Source organism: Antedon bifida, chromosome 2 (genome assembly GCF_963402885.1).
Source record: "Antedon bifida chromosome 2, ecAntBifi1.1, whole genome shotgun sequence".
NCBI lineage: Eukaryota > Metazoa > Echinodermata > Crinoidea > Comatulida > Antedonidae > Antedon > Antedon bifida.
Genome location: NC_136227.1, coordinates 25,532,450 through 25,548,605, shown reverse-complemented (window position 1 = coordinate 25,548,605; position 16,156 = coordinate 25,532,450). Strand labels below are relative to the sequence as shown.

Below are 16,156 nucleotides of genomic sequence, written 5' to 3'. Positions count from 1 at the left end.
AAACGTATTAAACCAACTAAAAGCAGCAAGTTTTAATAGATACATTTATTATTAACGTTTAAATCATGGTCATGTGATCTACAGTAGTTGACCTTAATTAACTTGAATGAAAATATGTCAGCAAAATATTAAAAGGACCAATTTTAAATTCCTCAATGTTAGGTGAGCTTCCATTACTTTTAACACTATGCCAAGTCATATATTTGCCAAGAGTGACTCTTTTGTTTGTTTGCATGGCCCTAGGAGATGTTTTAAAAGATTCTTATCATAAAAAACAAGTTTCAATAGTTTGTAGTCTGGCATTCAAAACTGCTGTTTAAAAAAAACCATCTATTTTATTAGCTTTTGTGGCATAAAAGATGAATGCATTATGTAAAACTGGCATTGTTATATATAAAAGAACATATTTTATTAGCTTTTAAGGGAAATTTGCATATGAATGACTTTATTATGTAAAACTGCCCTGATATACAGTTAATGGTCTTTATACAAATATTAGGAACCTAAAATAAAAGTCGCTTTATTAGGAATATTAACTTATGTGCACACATCATATGCTTTTGTAAACAAACTTGAACATTTTCCAGTTTCTAGAACATTATTTGTTGAAAATAACAAGTTTAAGAATAGTTGTAATAGTGTACAGTATTATCATAAACTGAAAAATCCCCAATGTCTGCCGCTATCAGAATTCATTTACACAATTACTGTATAATGGAGCTTGCAATTATGACCCCAGTCATTTGTATTCATTTATTTATTATCTATCCTTCATAGAATTTAGGCAATTTGTCTCCCAGTATTTGTGAACGTTCTACGCCGTCTTTTGAAATGCAAGCTAGACGAACGATTCCACCACTTGACCCATCTCTGAACATCGCAAGAGCCAATGCTGTACATAGATAAAAACATAGACAATTTATCTATAGACAGACTTCATAAACTTGTTTTAATTTATTCCTCCAGTGAACAATTTATATGTAAAATAGATTAAAAAGATTATATAATAAAGCTTAAAAAAAAACATGAAAAATTGTTTTTTAATGATCGCTTTAACAAATTTTAGCTGAATATTTAATCACATGACATTCATATTCATATATTCTTGCTGACAAACTTAAATCTGGGCCAATAAAAATCACTCATGCATGCAATTTAAACTTTGCATTCAACATTATTTAGTTTAAAGCAGAACAAAGAATAAGACTAGTCCCTATGCTAGATTTTCATACATACATTCTGACATTACTACTGTATGTCTTAAATTGTTTAAATCTGTTGTTAAATCTGTTCTTTTAATGAAGAATCAATAATTGCTACATAAAGTAGTACTCACCATTGGACACAAATTTCAAACACTCTTCTTTGGTCATATTCTCCTTGTATGTGGCATCAACATGACCGTAGATGTATGTGCTACCGGAACCACCGATGCTAAACGGTTGTCGTACCATCATACCGCCCAGTGGTACAGTGTAAACCTGGGAATAATAAACAAAGCAATTACAGATGAATGCTAAATGGTTTAGTATATCATCATACCTTGGTACAGTATAAACTGGAAAATGCAGAATACCATAACCAATGCTATATATGATGTAATGTCACACCATATAGTAGTATAGTGTAAACATCATTAGTTGCAAGTATTAAAGGAATACAATATGTTTCAATGCTAAATGGTTGCTGTACAAAATGCATTACTGTACAGCGGGGGTACAATATAAACCGAAAAAGAAAAACACCAGTCTGTAGTACAACCACCAGTTGAATACCATTTCGGTTCCAGTACCATAATACTATACTGTAATGTGTAAATAAATAACTTATGGTTGCATGGAAGCAACCATTATTGTTGGCAATCTCAGAACATTCTTTTTAAGTGAGAAATTGTCTTAGTTTTCTCCCGTATGGTCATTGTCTGGGTACTCCAACTCAGACATAATAATTAGCTTTCTGATTAACAAAGGCGAAGGTCTAAAGCTCTGTCACACTATCAAACTAGTTTTAAACAAAAAAGTGTGATGTGCCAAATATGGCAACGATATGACATCATTGTCACATAAATTAAAATGGTCACCTTCCACAGTCACACCGCTTTTAATTTATTTATGTTGAATGGTGCATAATGTTGATGCGTGTGGAAAAATCAATAAACACACAGAGATAGAGCAAATAGCTTTAGCATACCTGACCCCCATTTTCTTCATCCCAACCTGCCACAATGATTCCAGCTAGTAACTGCTCTCGGTAGTCATAACACAGTTTTTGGAACAGTGTGGCAGCAGTCTTCACAAGTGGCGGACTTCCCGACTCAATACTGTAAGAAAATAATTATATAAAAAAAATGTAAAACATTTATTTACAATTTAAAAAGAATATTATTTAAAATTATACATTTCTGAAACACGCTGAACGTTTTGCAATTTTTTTTTTTTACAAAAAATGTTTTAAACTCAAGTTTATCTTAATGTTACTATGCTGTCGGAATTTCTACATCACCTTAAACATTTTTGTGTCAATTAAGGACTCTTGAAAAAAGCAGCAGCTAATATAAACTACTTAAAAAATATTATTTGATATTATTCATTTAGTAGTAAGTAGTTTGGTAAAAATTAGTTTTTAATATATAAAAGAAAATTAAATTCATCCATAAAATCAATTCAGGAAATACTGCTAAGTCTATCAATATGGAGACACAAATTTTATTAGACTTTGTTTGATGGTGAGAATATTGAAATGTATAATAAAGAAAACCTGCAGGCAATATTTTGTTATTATACACTAATGAACACAAAGTTTTGTCGCAACATGTACAGTATATAGTGGTGGAACCGTTGATCGCAACTGTAGATGTGATGTAAATAAATGACAAAAAACAATTTTGGGAGAAACTTTATACAGCCAACTCATACTAGAGAATTATAAGATGTTTACTTGGGCATTAGCATTTATAGACTGTCACCGGGCCATTAACAAGCGTCAAATATGCGATAATGTGTTTTCTTTCACCTTAGGGCCCAGTAGTAAAGCCTAAATTGTAAATGTCCTGCTTCTGTCTTTTCACTAACCTGTGGAAGTCTAAGTGATAGGATGCAATGTCTGCCACAGCCTGAGTATCTGCTGCTGAGCCTGATCTACAGCAATATATATGGTCATGTATCTTTGTCAACTTATCTGTTACTCTATTTGCAATGTATGTTCTATGAGAAAAAAATACAATGATGAATTAAAGTAATATACTAGTAGTATTTAAAAACTGGCATTTATTTTTACCACGCATTTGCTTTGCTGTTGCATGATATTTTTGTAGAAAAACAATTATAGTGAGTACTGCAAATAAAAAAATTAAATATGATCTTTGATTGAATTAGAACAAGGACCCCAATGGTAAATAATTGTTCTTGCAAGTATTAATTATGCTTTGCTTGTACTGTACAGTTTAATAATATATTTGAAATAAAAACAAACAATAAAAACAAAGATGTATGTCAGGGAAAACACATGGTAAAGTAAAAAAAGAAATAAAAACAAACAAAAAGAAAAAGTACTGCATGCTTACAATCATGATTATGAGATATGATTAACTAACAGTAATAATAATTAATCAATAATAATATTAATATCAAGAAATGCTTTAGGTCGTAAATATTGTACAGTCGAGGAACAGCATTTGTATGTCTGAGTTCATACATTGTAAGGGCGCTGTTTGTTTTAAGATTTGTTGGTGAATTTTGTAGAGATATACTATGTATGTATTTAAAAGAACTTGTGCTTAGTTTTTCATAAATATACTGTGATTTCAGTAACTAACACAGTATGTCCCAGATGCAGATTTAGGTGGTATCTTATAAATAATATATGTTAGAGCGCTGATCCTCCTCCATTAAAAAAATACTGGATCCGCCTCTGCGCCCCTGGATGCTAATTTGCAGGAATTTATAGAAATTGGTTGAAAACATTCCAAAATAATTCATACCCAGTTGTGGTTCTTGAGTCAGCCCCAATCACTACACCACCATCATATTGTACAGCCATGATAGACGTCTGAAGAAATAGAAAACAAAGTTAATTTACGATTAACTGCTAGAGGCCTAGCTAGGGCAGGTTAGGCTGTAGTTCTAAACAGGGATTTATTTGTTGGTTGGGTTGGGGTTCACACTCACAATTTGAGAAAGCCAAGGCCAACATCATCAGCAGCAACCTCAAACATGTATGCTAAGATCTAGGCCTAGGACGTATTAATTATTTTGACACATGGGCTATATATACAGGTATTGAGATAGGCTTCTACTCTAGGCCTAGCAACTCGGCACACAGCCCAGCAGGCAGGGGACCGCACAGCACCACCAATCAAGATCTCGTTTAGGTAGGCCTAGCAATTATAGTTTAAAAAAACAATATAACCACGTATATATTGCTTTGCGTGAGTTTAATATATACAATGATATTAATACGTACTCCTGTTGATTCTGCCACTCCATACCAATCGGGTTTAGACAAGAATTCCATAATTAAAATATGTTTTTGATGCAGAATCACCGGTGACTTGCAGAGTTGATACAAAATGTGTGCGTGAATAAAAATACGGCCCTACATTAGTATTTGCGGTTCAACGCGGTACAACTAAGATTAGTGTTTTTCAAATGGGCATGGCCATAATAATACAAAAATAAAAAGATGATCCGATTACTCATTTTTCGTCGGTGTTTTCTTGTACCATATATAATATAATAATTTGTATTAGGCTATGTCTATATTACTCAACAGCAAAGGTATAAACAAATTGTATTGGAATATAATACTAATATAGATAATAAACAGTCTCACTCTAATGGCTCTACCCAGTCCTGTTCTTTTTCCGTTCAAATTTTGTAAATATGTCTTATCATCACCCTCCCCCATGACATACCTGCAAATCAATTAAAGAATACATAGTTCTTTACCGGCATACCGATTCACAACCATAAATGCAATGGCGCAGATCCATTGTCAAAGTTGAGTGGATACCAGACAATCGTGATAAGAAGCCATAGAAAAACATATGAGAGAGTACATCCTCTTGGAAATATGTGGGGAAGGATTGCCATGCCAAAATACCCCAGGATCTGTACCAGTGCAAAAAGCTATGGGGATTTTATTCACAGTGAATAGTAACCAACAAAACTTTGTTAAAAGGTAAGCACAATTCAATTCAGAACAAAAAGGTAACCAAGTATCGTCAAATATTTATTGAAAAAATCAATACTGAAGACTGAAATACAGAAATCCACTGAAAACAGCCAAAAGTACAAAAGAATAAATACTCAAGTACTCAAAACAAATTAAGTGTAATTAATTCAAGCATTTTATATCAATTAATATTTACAAACAAAATTAAAAGAAAATGTGCTGTTATATAACATTGAGTAAATTATACATTCATTTTAAATATAAATTTAATGGAAGACCCGCAGTAAAACATGTCATTTAAACATGGGAAAATTAGTAAGACAAAATTATCCTTCCTATAAAATAAAAATAAATTAAAATAATGGTAAAACAAGTGAAAAGAACATTATTTTTTAAACAACCGAATTAATATTTTTTAAGTAACTACTATGGGAAAAGCAGTGAAAAGAATTTCTACAATAGGTGCCACATGTTCAGGACTATAGAATATATATTTTAAACATGGGAATGGTCAAATTATTGAGTGCGTGCTTGTTACAAGTATTTGGAGTATTCTATTTTAGTAGTCGGCAACATCATTTTAATGATATTCTGTTAAAAATAGAAAATGTTAAATATTTGAAGGTAATTTTTGGAGTTGAATCCTACAGTCCTGGTATTGTGGAAAGAAAAGAGGGACTGTGCGTTATTTACATTGAATATCTGGTGTTGAGTATCTGGTAACAATGTGAAAACTTGTGTGAATACAATAGTAATTTAAATGTTTCACGCCACAATTTTGCTTTTGAACTTTAACCCTATGCCAGGTCATTTAAATGTTTCACCCCCAATTCTGCTTTGAACTTTAACCCCATGCCAGGTCATTTAAATGTTTCAACCCACAATTCTGCTTTTGAACTTTAACCCTATGCCAGGTCATTTTAAATGTTTCATCCCTAATTCTGCTTTAGAACTTTAACCCTATGCCAGGTCATTTAAATGTTTCACCCCCAATTCTGCTTTTGAACTTTAACCCCATGCCAGGTCATTTAAATGTTTCACCCCCAATTCTGCTTTTGAACTTTAACCCCATGCCAGGTCATTTAAATGTTTCAACCCACAATTCTGCTTTTGAACTTTAACTCCATGCCAGGTCATTTAAATGTTTCAACCCACAATTCTGCTTTTGAACTTTAACCCCATGCCAGGTCATTCATTAATAATACAGGTTTTATAGTTCTTATTTTTACTTATAAATGTTTATAAATCAGTAGCTATTGCTTCTTCACTTTGTACTATTCCTCCTTTTGCTTCGCTCAACATCTGACGATTGACAATAAGTTGACCCTCGGTCAATTCACCATCAATCACTATGTGACCTTCCTCATTTACTTGACCTTCAACCACCTGACCATCAATAACTATTTGACCTCTGCGCAATTCATCCTCTGTGACAATGTGTGCATTTGCAATGTCGCTATTGGAAACTATTTTACCATCGGAAACAATCTGGTTGTTGCTTATGATTTGGCCAGTTTGGTCCTCAGGAACAACTTGTTTAACAAATGTTCCATCATTTAAGACATATTGGCCATCCTCGACAGAGACCAACTGTTGCTCAGTTGTTGCTGTGAGATCTCCTTCTGCAACCATTTGTACCATTTCACCAGATTCGGCAAGTCCTTCATTGGTCAACATGATTGTGCTACCATCGGTGGATGCCATTTGTGGGATGTAAGAAACATCACCACCTTGTGACATCACTTTCATCATGACAATGCTACCATCTTCGGCCTGCTCAATAGATACTGGCACCATGGTCTCTGTACCATCTGCACCGGCCTGTTGCAAGATAACCTGGGCGCTTTCATTGGCTAATTGTTGTAGCACCATAGCAGCATTATCTTGCAGTGTAATCTGCGTGGGTGTACCATCCTGCCTCATCAGGTCCTCCTGTTCGTTGGCCGCTTGTAATAACAATTTAGTAGTCTCAGGTGATGCCTGTGTAAGGTTGCTGTCAAGAGCCACTTGAGCATGAACTGCCGCCTGCTGTAGTACGTCAGAGGCGGACGAGGGCGCTGGTATCTGCATACTCGCTTGGTCTTGCTCTGTGATATTGCTGTTTGGTTCTAACAGTGACGTGTCCACAGGTTGCATTATTTCCAGAACCTGTTGTTGATTTCCCCCTGCTGTCTGGAAACTCTAAAAAATAATTAACAAATCAAAGTTTTAGATATCAATCAACTGCATTTTAGACACTCTGTCTTATCAGCAAACAATAATGAAGTCATTATTAAAGGTCTGACTAGTAGCATACATCAAGCGGTTGTTGGAATACGCAGCAAGATTGACAGACACATACATAGCCAAACTAAATCTTTAAACCAGTGAACATATTCCAATAAAACCATATTTTACCTGTGTTGCTTGCACATAGGTTTCTGTTGATGGGAGAGATGTGACAATCTGCTGCCCTCTATTTGTGACAATCTGTACAGGGATATCCTGATGTACTTGGTTCTGGATGTTCTCCAATGCGGCCATTGCTTCTGCTGATGATGATGTGCTTTCCAGAAGTGTCGGGTCAGGTTCTATCACCACAGTTACATTCTGACCTTGGATTTTAACTGGTTTTTCCATTGGCCATGGCACCTGGAAAAACAAGAAGCATTGTTATTTCTCTAGTCCATCACAAGATAACATAACCGAATTGTTTATGCTTAATTATGTTTTTCCCTTGTCTACAACATTTTACCTTCTTGATGTAATTGTAATATATTTATACTGTATAAAAATGCAACAATTCAGCCTTTGTCTGCCTGTGTATTTTTTCTGTATACTAGTGATATCAAAGGTTAAAGGTACATTAACATCATTAACATATTTCATAATCATAATCTACTTTATTGAATTCATTTAAATAAATTATAAAACAATAAAATCATGATTTTGTGTTAATCTAATGAGCTTTTTTTATAGATTGGCTAGAAGGCGAACTGTAGGCCTACTGGATAAAAAAAAAATAATGATGTGGGGTGGGGGTGGGGGTGGGGAGGGGGAGGGGGAAGCGTGACGCTTGATGTGAATCCTGGGGAGAACACTGATCTTTGTGATTTTTACACAAAATAATGTTTTTTAATAGATATATTTTCATCACTTCGCTGTTGGCTGTCTAGTTACTGTACTTATTACTCTATTAGAACCTAATACTTCTACAAAACAACATACTATACAGTAATATGTGTATATTGTATCTTTATTACAACTTTTTACTTACAGTTTATAATTATTTATTTTACTTATATATGTTTTGTATGTTATGCGAGTGTCCTGAATTTCCGCAAGGAGCAAATAAATCTTAATCTAATATATTTACTTTTGAGAATTATTAATTCTTTCACAAGTCGAATATTTTGTTTTGTTAGCATTAACATAGTGACAGCACCCTCAATTTAGTTTTTGTTACCTTTATTGTGACCGTTTCCTCCAAAGAAGGGGCTATTTCCATCACTTCTCCTCGACTGTGATGTTTCTTCTCGTGACCTTTTAAGTAATCACTCCTTGTAAAGCAGTTGCTACAGTAACGACAACGATATAGTTTCGCACCTTTAAAGCAAACAAAAAGTAACAGAAATTAAAAGAAACATCACTACCACCAAAGAGTGATGGTGTTATAAGGGAATCAGATTAGCATTTGAATGATAGGCATGTATCTAAATTGCCTATATATAGCCTGTGCTATATTGATTGTATATCTTTTATAGACAAGATGTTTTACTCTCATTGCCATGTTCTTCAGAAGGTCGATGACCCCATACCATGCACATTTAAAGAACTTTGCACACTATTTGAAAAGTGTAGGGGATCATCTCCCAGTGTGCTGATCTGGCTACCATGGGTGTACAGAGTGCCTAATCGGATTTTCCACAGTTTCCAGTTAAGCTTGAGGACGATAATAATACCTTTACCTTAATTTCTATTACATTCAAGACCAATTTATTTGAAACGGCCAAACATATGATAGGAAATTGTCTGCGATTGTAGTAAAGAGGTAAAAAATAGGTAAAATAAATAATTCAGAATTAAAACACATTATTCGATTACAAATAATCATTTATTACCTGTATGAAATATCAAATGTCGTTTGAAGTCGATTACTGCGATGAATCGTTTGTTACAACCAGGTTTCGGGCACATGTAAGGGGCATCGTTTCTGTGCCTACGCTCATGGTAAGATCGCGAACTTCTTCGACTAAATGTCTGTGGGCAGAATCGGCACTGGAGCTTGTCTCGTCCAGCTGAAAAATATTAATGTTGAAGAATTATTAGTTGATTGCTTTTGTTACATATATTAGGTTAGTTAATTAAAGTTTTAAGATTTTAAAAAGCTTTCCATCTCAGGAGTAGGTCATTACCATGAATATAAAAACAATATGAAATTGAAAGTAATACAAAAGTATATTTAGGCCATTTAGGTCATGTTGGCTTTATTAATTTGCCTTTTTTCTCTGGAATTTTGACTGTTACAGCTACACATCATCTTCACCAAAATTATAAAATATTGACAATAAGATAATAAGATTTATAAAGCGCACATATCCACAAAGTGTTCAAGGCGCTTAAAGACTATTAGCAGCTTATAACTTTAATAACAAGAAACTACTGTTTATAAATCATATATAAATTATGGAGATCCACTGATGAAACATAAACTTAAAAGTATTAGAAGATTTGTTCCACCACTAGAACTTAAGAGTGAGTCGGCTTCGAACTCATGCCGATATTGTTGGCTCTTTAGGTATGGTTAACGGCGCCTCTGCCTTAACCGCTCGGCCATTTAACTCGCTTCCTTTCTATTTAAACAAATTCAACTATGGTATCATGGTTATTACCTCCGCCAAGGAGGTTATTTTTTTTGTAATTCATATAACTTTGTTGATATAAAGTTTGCGGTACACAACAGTTCTGAGTTTATGGACGATTCAATCAATATACTTTGATTGTCCTCAAAACTTTATTTCAATAATTAATGTAATTTTAACAAGAAAAATAACAAAAAAACGATCTAAACACATTAAAATTTATAAAATAAATGAGTTGAACACATCAATTAATTTAGTAACTTACGAAAGTTGAAAACATACAAACAACCTGTTATGCGTCTGGTCTTGGGTGATCACAATAAAACGAGGACACAGAAATTGTAATAATAATGTAAATATATCATAAATACTGAGAATATATAATGATTGTGGGTATTCACCTTTGAACAGGATCAGTCAGTAAGCTACGCTTTTAGCGACACACATCTAAACAATCCTAAATTACTGATACACAGCTTGGTGACTCAATGTGATGAGTTGAGAAGCTCATGGATAGCATTAGCACATGATGGTATAGTATTATTATTATCAACTGTGTCTTTCATTTCAATTGGTCAGAAAGATACTCAGTAAAGCGAAACCAAAATTATGAACTTTTTATTAGTTTTTATTTGACTTTCTATCTTTCTTTTTTTAGCCGCTTTTCTTCAATTCATCGTTCACATTTATTTAGTCATAGTTTATAACTTTACAATTAGTAGTATATAATTGATAGAAAGGATCATGCATAAAGAAGTTTACAATTCTGTTTTTGCAGTACCCTTTTACATAAAACATACAAATAAAACACAACATAAATAAAATAAAAGTGAGAAAGAAACGTCATATCCTATAAATACATTTTAGTGTTGTTCATCAGTATGCAATAAATAGTGTTTTTAACGTGTTTATTTATACATTTATTTTACAAAGATAAAAACAGAAAAGCAACCCATTCAAATGAGAAAACTGTTTGAGGCAGGGCTTGCAGAGTCTTAACTCTTATTAGTTTAACTTGCCCATATTTTCTCATTAGATTTTAAATGTTTTTTATAGCAATTTCTAGATTTTGAACTTTAATAAATGGAGTTAGTTACAGTAGCCATGCTAACCATGCATATTTAAATTTAAACAATGCATATTACAGTAGTAAAAAATATTTGTGACAACAGTGTGTACAGTAAGAACTATCCCTAGGTAGGATGTTGGGAAAAATATTGGTCTTATTTTGCAATACGGTCATTCATAATAATTAGCTTATTATTTTGAAATTGGTTCAATTCCTTTACATGCAATATGGTAAATATTGTTTTTTTCTGCATTTAAATTCTAGTAATTTTAAGGGGTATTTAATCACTATAACCAGATTATTTGTAATGGTATCTACCAGTGGCATAATAGCTATGAGCGCTCACTGGCTAAACCCAGGGGCCCCTGAGCAGTGTCCAGAGGAAAAAGCAGGCATTAAAATATGACGAAAAAAACACCCGAGGCCTCCAGCGTTGAAGTATAATATTACTCAAATAGCAGTTATCTATAGCCACTGCCATAATTTTAACAAACACATTCAAATTCAAAGTAAATCCTTAAATCTCTGGACATGCTAATGGTCGAGATTATCAGGATTTGTTAACCAAATTTTGTTTTGGTTTAAAGCTTTGCATAGTCATTTTGTTATATGCAGTATATTACAATATGTTTCATTGGAATAGGGCTTGGATTATGCATATTCTGGGCAAAATAATGACATACTGTACAATATTCATTTAGAGACTAGTGACCGTATTCACCATTCACATTTAGGGTATGGGAAACATTTACTCATAAAATTTTAAAAAAAATCTCCTATATATTGTGATTACAATTCAAGGGAAATACTGTACTTAAATATTTATTGAGTTAAGTGAAACAATTAATATTAGAGGAAATATGTCACTTAAGTGTGATTGGTGTAATACAGCCATTGTACACTATGTGATTCTTGAACTAAGATTAATTTAATGTGAAAAAATGTGAAAATGAACCAAAATATGTAATAAATAGGTATCAAATGCTTTTGAATAGAATATTAGGCAAACTAAAATTAAATTTATCTAACAAGTAGAGACAAGATCTAACAAGATTTATCCAGGATAAAACGCCCTGTCTATAAAACTATCGAACCATTTTTGTGTGTGTATGTTTATGGCAATGAAGAATAAGAAAGAGGAAATAAGATATAGATCTTAAATGATATAAATTATGATTATAATTATATATAATTATGGAAATGAGATAAAGGTGGGCGATATTCACGAAAAAGAGAGAAAAAAGGAGTTATTCATTGTGAACACATCAACGAAATGATGTATCATGCTTTTAAATATTAATTATCAATTCATCGTCAATTGTCAACATTAATTATTTATTTCAGTTTCAATGTGGCGGTAGTTTAATTTAACAGCGACTTTTAAGTAAATTAAATAGAGTTTCAATGGCCATCTGTATACTATTACTAGTTGATAATTATACTGTATATTAGAAAACCTAAGACACTCACATTTAGTTTACTTGTTAATTATTTTGGAGTTACACCAAATGAGGTATTATACTATAGATTGGCTAGAAAGCTCACAGTCTGACGGTGATTTCAAATTTCACTGCATCTGTTCAAAAATATTATAAAATAGATAGATCTTAAGACGAAAACAATATCAGAAGATATCTTTTGCTAAGGCACAGTATGATTTTTATTTTTGCATATGAGGATCGTAATACTAGCCCACGTTGATAGCTCAACACGCATAGTAGTGCGTGACTATGTATGGGGCTGGACTACAAACTGGTGTATAATCACATTTTGAATAATTAGTTATCCGCTTAGTAGCGGATAACTCCTTGTAACTGTCCTGTTTCATCATCTTTTTTTTTTAGTTATCCGCTTAGTAGCGGATAACTCCTTGTTATTGTAGTGGATCATTATTTTTTTTCTGTATTATTAGTTATATAACTCCTTGTAATCGTCCTGTTATTTTTTTTTTAGTTATCCGCATTCAGCGGATAACTCCTTGTAACTGTCCTGTTTCATCATCTTTTTTTTTTTTTTTCTGTATTCTTCTTTCTTTCTGTCATTTTTGTGCAGAGCGTATCTCTAAAACGTGTTAACATAACATTTCATAACTTTGTCAACATATGAGCGTTCACGTGAAGTTGTGCACCTGCTATTGTAAATGACGTCAGAGTTGCGTAACATGACTTACGCGCGTTTTTACGAATTTCGCGTATTTAACGTAGATCAAAAACCATATAACAATTTAAATTGAAACTTAACAAAAGTTTAAGTTATATCTTGCGCTAACTGACTGTGAAAAAAAAATGGCATGTTTCACACGAAGTTACGCGCGCACGCGGGTTTAAAATTTTATAATGCGAAAAATTAATTTCTAATCAACTTTCTACGCGTTTCATGTCATTTTGAGCATGTAAAAAATTCCCAGGTGCGCGCATTTTTTTACGCGTGTGGTGCGCACGTAGCGTTGAAAACAATTTTTTTCACGTGATTTATGTTTTTCCATCCTTTTCTAGTAATTTTACCAACTTTTGAACAATTTCGACTTAAAATTACGTCATACGGGCACTTCGAATTGGATAATTTACGTGCATTTTTGATGAAAAAGTTCAAAAAATCGTCAAAATTTGTCAAAATTATGCCCTTTTTTAAACATTCGTAGTTCCTAAACTAAACGGTGAAAGTTATTTTTATTACACATTCTGGAAGTTGATGAGTTGTAGATTTTGGATCATGCATTAATATGGCTAACCGGACATTGTGACGTCACCGTATTGCCACGCGAATATAAAATATAGGATTTTTGTATCTTTCATCATAGCGCATGACATTTAATAGAGCGCATCTCCAATTATCTGTTTTCCATTTTTACCCCGATTTTTATATTATCTAGGTCAATCAACTATCTTCCGCATGAGTTAAAAATATTTTCATTTTTATGACGTCATCATGCCTAAAAATTTTAATTACGTGGGTCATTAATTTTATCTTTACAGGAAATTTCAATCTGTTATAGCTCGTCAGAATAAAACGTGATAATCATGATCAAAACGTTTTCTGGAAGCTATTGGATTGTAGATACGAATTCATGTAAACATTTTGCCAATCGGACGTTGTGACGTCATCATATGGCCAGTTGAATAAAAAAAGACGTATTTTCATATTTTGCGTAATAGTTCATCACATTTAAAAGGGTGCGCATCTATATTTTACGTATTCAAATTTCTTCTACACGTTAATATGTTGTTCCTGAGATAATTTTCTTCTGAAATTGCTATCTAAGTGTTTCATTTTGATACCGTCGCCATGTTAAAAATTGGAATAAATGGCGGGTCCCGTAATTTCACCTATTCTACACTGTATGTAATATGTATACAGATTATACTGTTTGCATGTATATACTATATGACACAAAATTGACAGAATTCAGCACTAACAGCATATCATATTTTTCAGTTCTTGTCATAATGCCATAATCTTTATCTGTGTGCAATATTCCAACGTATTACGTGCACATGGCGTTTGTCGTGGTGCGGATAACTAACTCGTCAAAGTGACGAGTTTCATGTCTAGTTTTTTCTTATTTCTTTCTCCCCCATTTTTGTGTCTCACGTATCTCAAAAACTTGTAAACATAACATTTCATAACTTTGTCAACAAATGGGCATTTACGTGAAGTTGTGCACCTCCTATTTTTGAATGACGTCAGAGTTGCGCAACGTGACTTACGTGCGTTTTTATGATTTTTTATGATTGATCATAGACTAAAAACAAAGCATAACTTTGTTTTGACACTTTGTGAAAATTTAAGTCATATCAGGGGCAAACTTTCTACGGATTAAAAATGGCATGTTTCACAAGAAGTTACGCGCGCACGCGCATTTAAAATTTCAAAATGCGCAAAATTAATTTCTAATCAACTTTTTACGCGTTTCTTGTCATTTTGAGCATGTCAAAAATTCCCACGGGCGCGCAATTTTTTATGCGCGCGGTGCGCACATAGCGTTAAAAACATATTTTTTTCTCTTGAATTATATTTTTCAAGCCTTTCCCAGTGATTTTGAAAACAATTTAGACCTTTTCCAGTTTAAATAACGCCATACGAACACGTTGAATTAGACAATTCGTGCGCGTTTTTTATGAAAAAGCTTAAAAAATCGTCAAAATTATGTCTTTTTTTAAACAGTCATAGTTTCTAAAGTAAACCGTGAACCGTTTATTTTTATTACAAAATCTAGAAGTTGATGAGTTGTAGATATCGGATCATGCATCAATAAGGCTAAAAAAACATTGTGACGTCATCGTATGGCCACACGAATGTAAAATATAGGATTTTTGTCTCTTTCGTTATTGCTCATCACATTCAATGGAGCGCATCGCGCTTATCTGTATTCCTTTTTCTCCTACATTTATATATTGTGTAGGTCAATCAACTTTCTTTAGCATGAGATAAAAATATTTTAATTTTTATGACGTCATCATGCCTACAAATTTTAATTACGTGGGTCATTAATTTCATCTTTACAGTAAATTTTAATCTGTAATAGCTCGTAAGAATAAAATGTGATAATCACGATTAAAACGTTTTCTGGAAGCTATTGGATTGTAGATACGAATTCATGTAAACATTTTGCCAATCGGATGTTGTGACGTCATCATATGGCCAGTTGAATAAAAAAAGTCGTATTTTCATATTTTGCGTAATAGTTCATCACATTTAAAAGGGTGCGCATCTATATTTTACGTATTCAAATTTCTTCTACACGCTAATATGTTGTTGCTGAGATAATATCCTTCCAAAATTGGTATTTTAGTGTTTCATTTTGATACCGTCGCCATGTTAAAAAATGGAATAAATGGCGGGTCCCGTAATTTCACCTATTCTACACTGTATGTAATATGTATACAGATTATACTGTATATACTATATGACACAAAATTGACAGAATTCAGCACTAACAACATATCATATTCTTCAGATCAGGTCATAATGCCATACTCTTTTTCTGGGTGCAAAATTCTAACGTATGACGTGCACGTGGCGTTTGTCGTGCGGATAACTAACTCGTCCGTAGTGACGAGTTTCATGTCTATTT

At 33.0% G+C, this 16,156-nt stretch overlaps 3 protein-coding genes across 3 annotated transcripts in view; 1 reads left to right on the top strand and 2 right to left on the bottom strand.

The window, feature by feature from the left end:
* Positions 1-16,156, top strand: part of LOC144858790 (YEATS domain-containing protein 4-like) — a 163,466-nt gene that overhangs the window by 5,848 nt on the left and 141,462 nt on the right. The gene's annotated exons all lie outside the window — the stretch shown is intronic.
* Positions 31-4,566, bottom strand: LOC144858697 (proteasome subunit beta type-6-like). The gene is made up of 6 exons (XM_078714793.1): positions 4,462-4,566; positions 3,980-4,047; positions 3,072-3,203; positions 2,191-2,320; positions 1,337-1,481; positions 31-892 (listed from the first exon to the last, which is right to left on the bottom strand). Exons 1-6 carry the CDS (start codon positions 4,510-4,512, stop codon positions 765-767), a joined length of 654 nt encoding a protein of 217 aa, XP_078570919.1. The 5' UTR covers positions 4,513-4,566; the 3' UTR covers positions 31-764.
* The window catches only part of LOC144858727 (uncharacterized), a 28,786-nt gene continuing 17,840 nt past the window's right edge, over positions 5,211-16,156 (bottom strand). The window contains exons 9-12 of the mRNA XM_078714825.1: positions 9,273-9,449; positions 8,618-8,757; positions 7,570-7,803; positions 5,211-7,353 (exon numbers count right to left, since the gene is read on the bottom strand). Coding sequence (XP_078570951.1) covers positions 6,412-7,353; positions 7,570-7,803; positions 8,618-8,757; positions 9,273-9,449 — 1,493 coding nt within the window. The 3' untranslated portion in view covers positions 5,211-6,411. The remainder of the gene's footprint in view (positions 7,354-7,569; positions 7,804-8,617; positions 8,758-9,272; positions 9,450-16,156) is intronic.

Coding starts and splice junctions, on each gene's coding strand:
- LOC144858697 (XM_078714793.1), bottom strand. CDS start 4,512: ATGGAATTCTTGTCTAAACCCGATTGGTATGGAGTGGCAGAATCAACA. Junction 4,048..4,461: donor GAGTGGCAGAATCAACAGGA/GTACGTATTAAT, acceptor CTATTTCTTCAG/ACGTCTATCATGGCTGTACA. Junction 3,204..3,979: donor GACTCAAGAACCACAACTGG/GTATGAATTATT, acceptor TTTTTCTCATAG/AACATACATTGCAAATAGAG.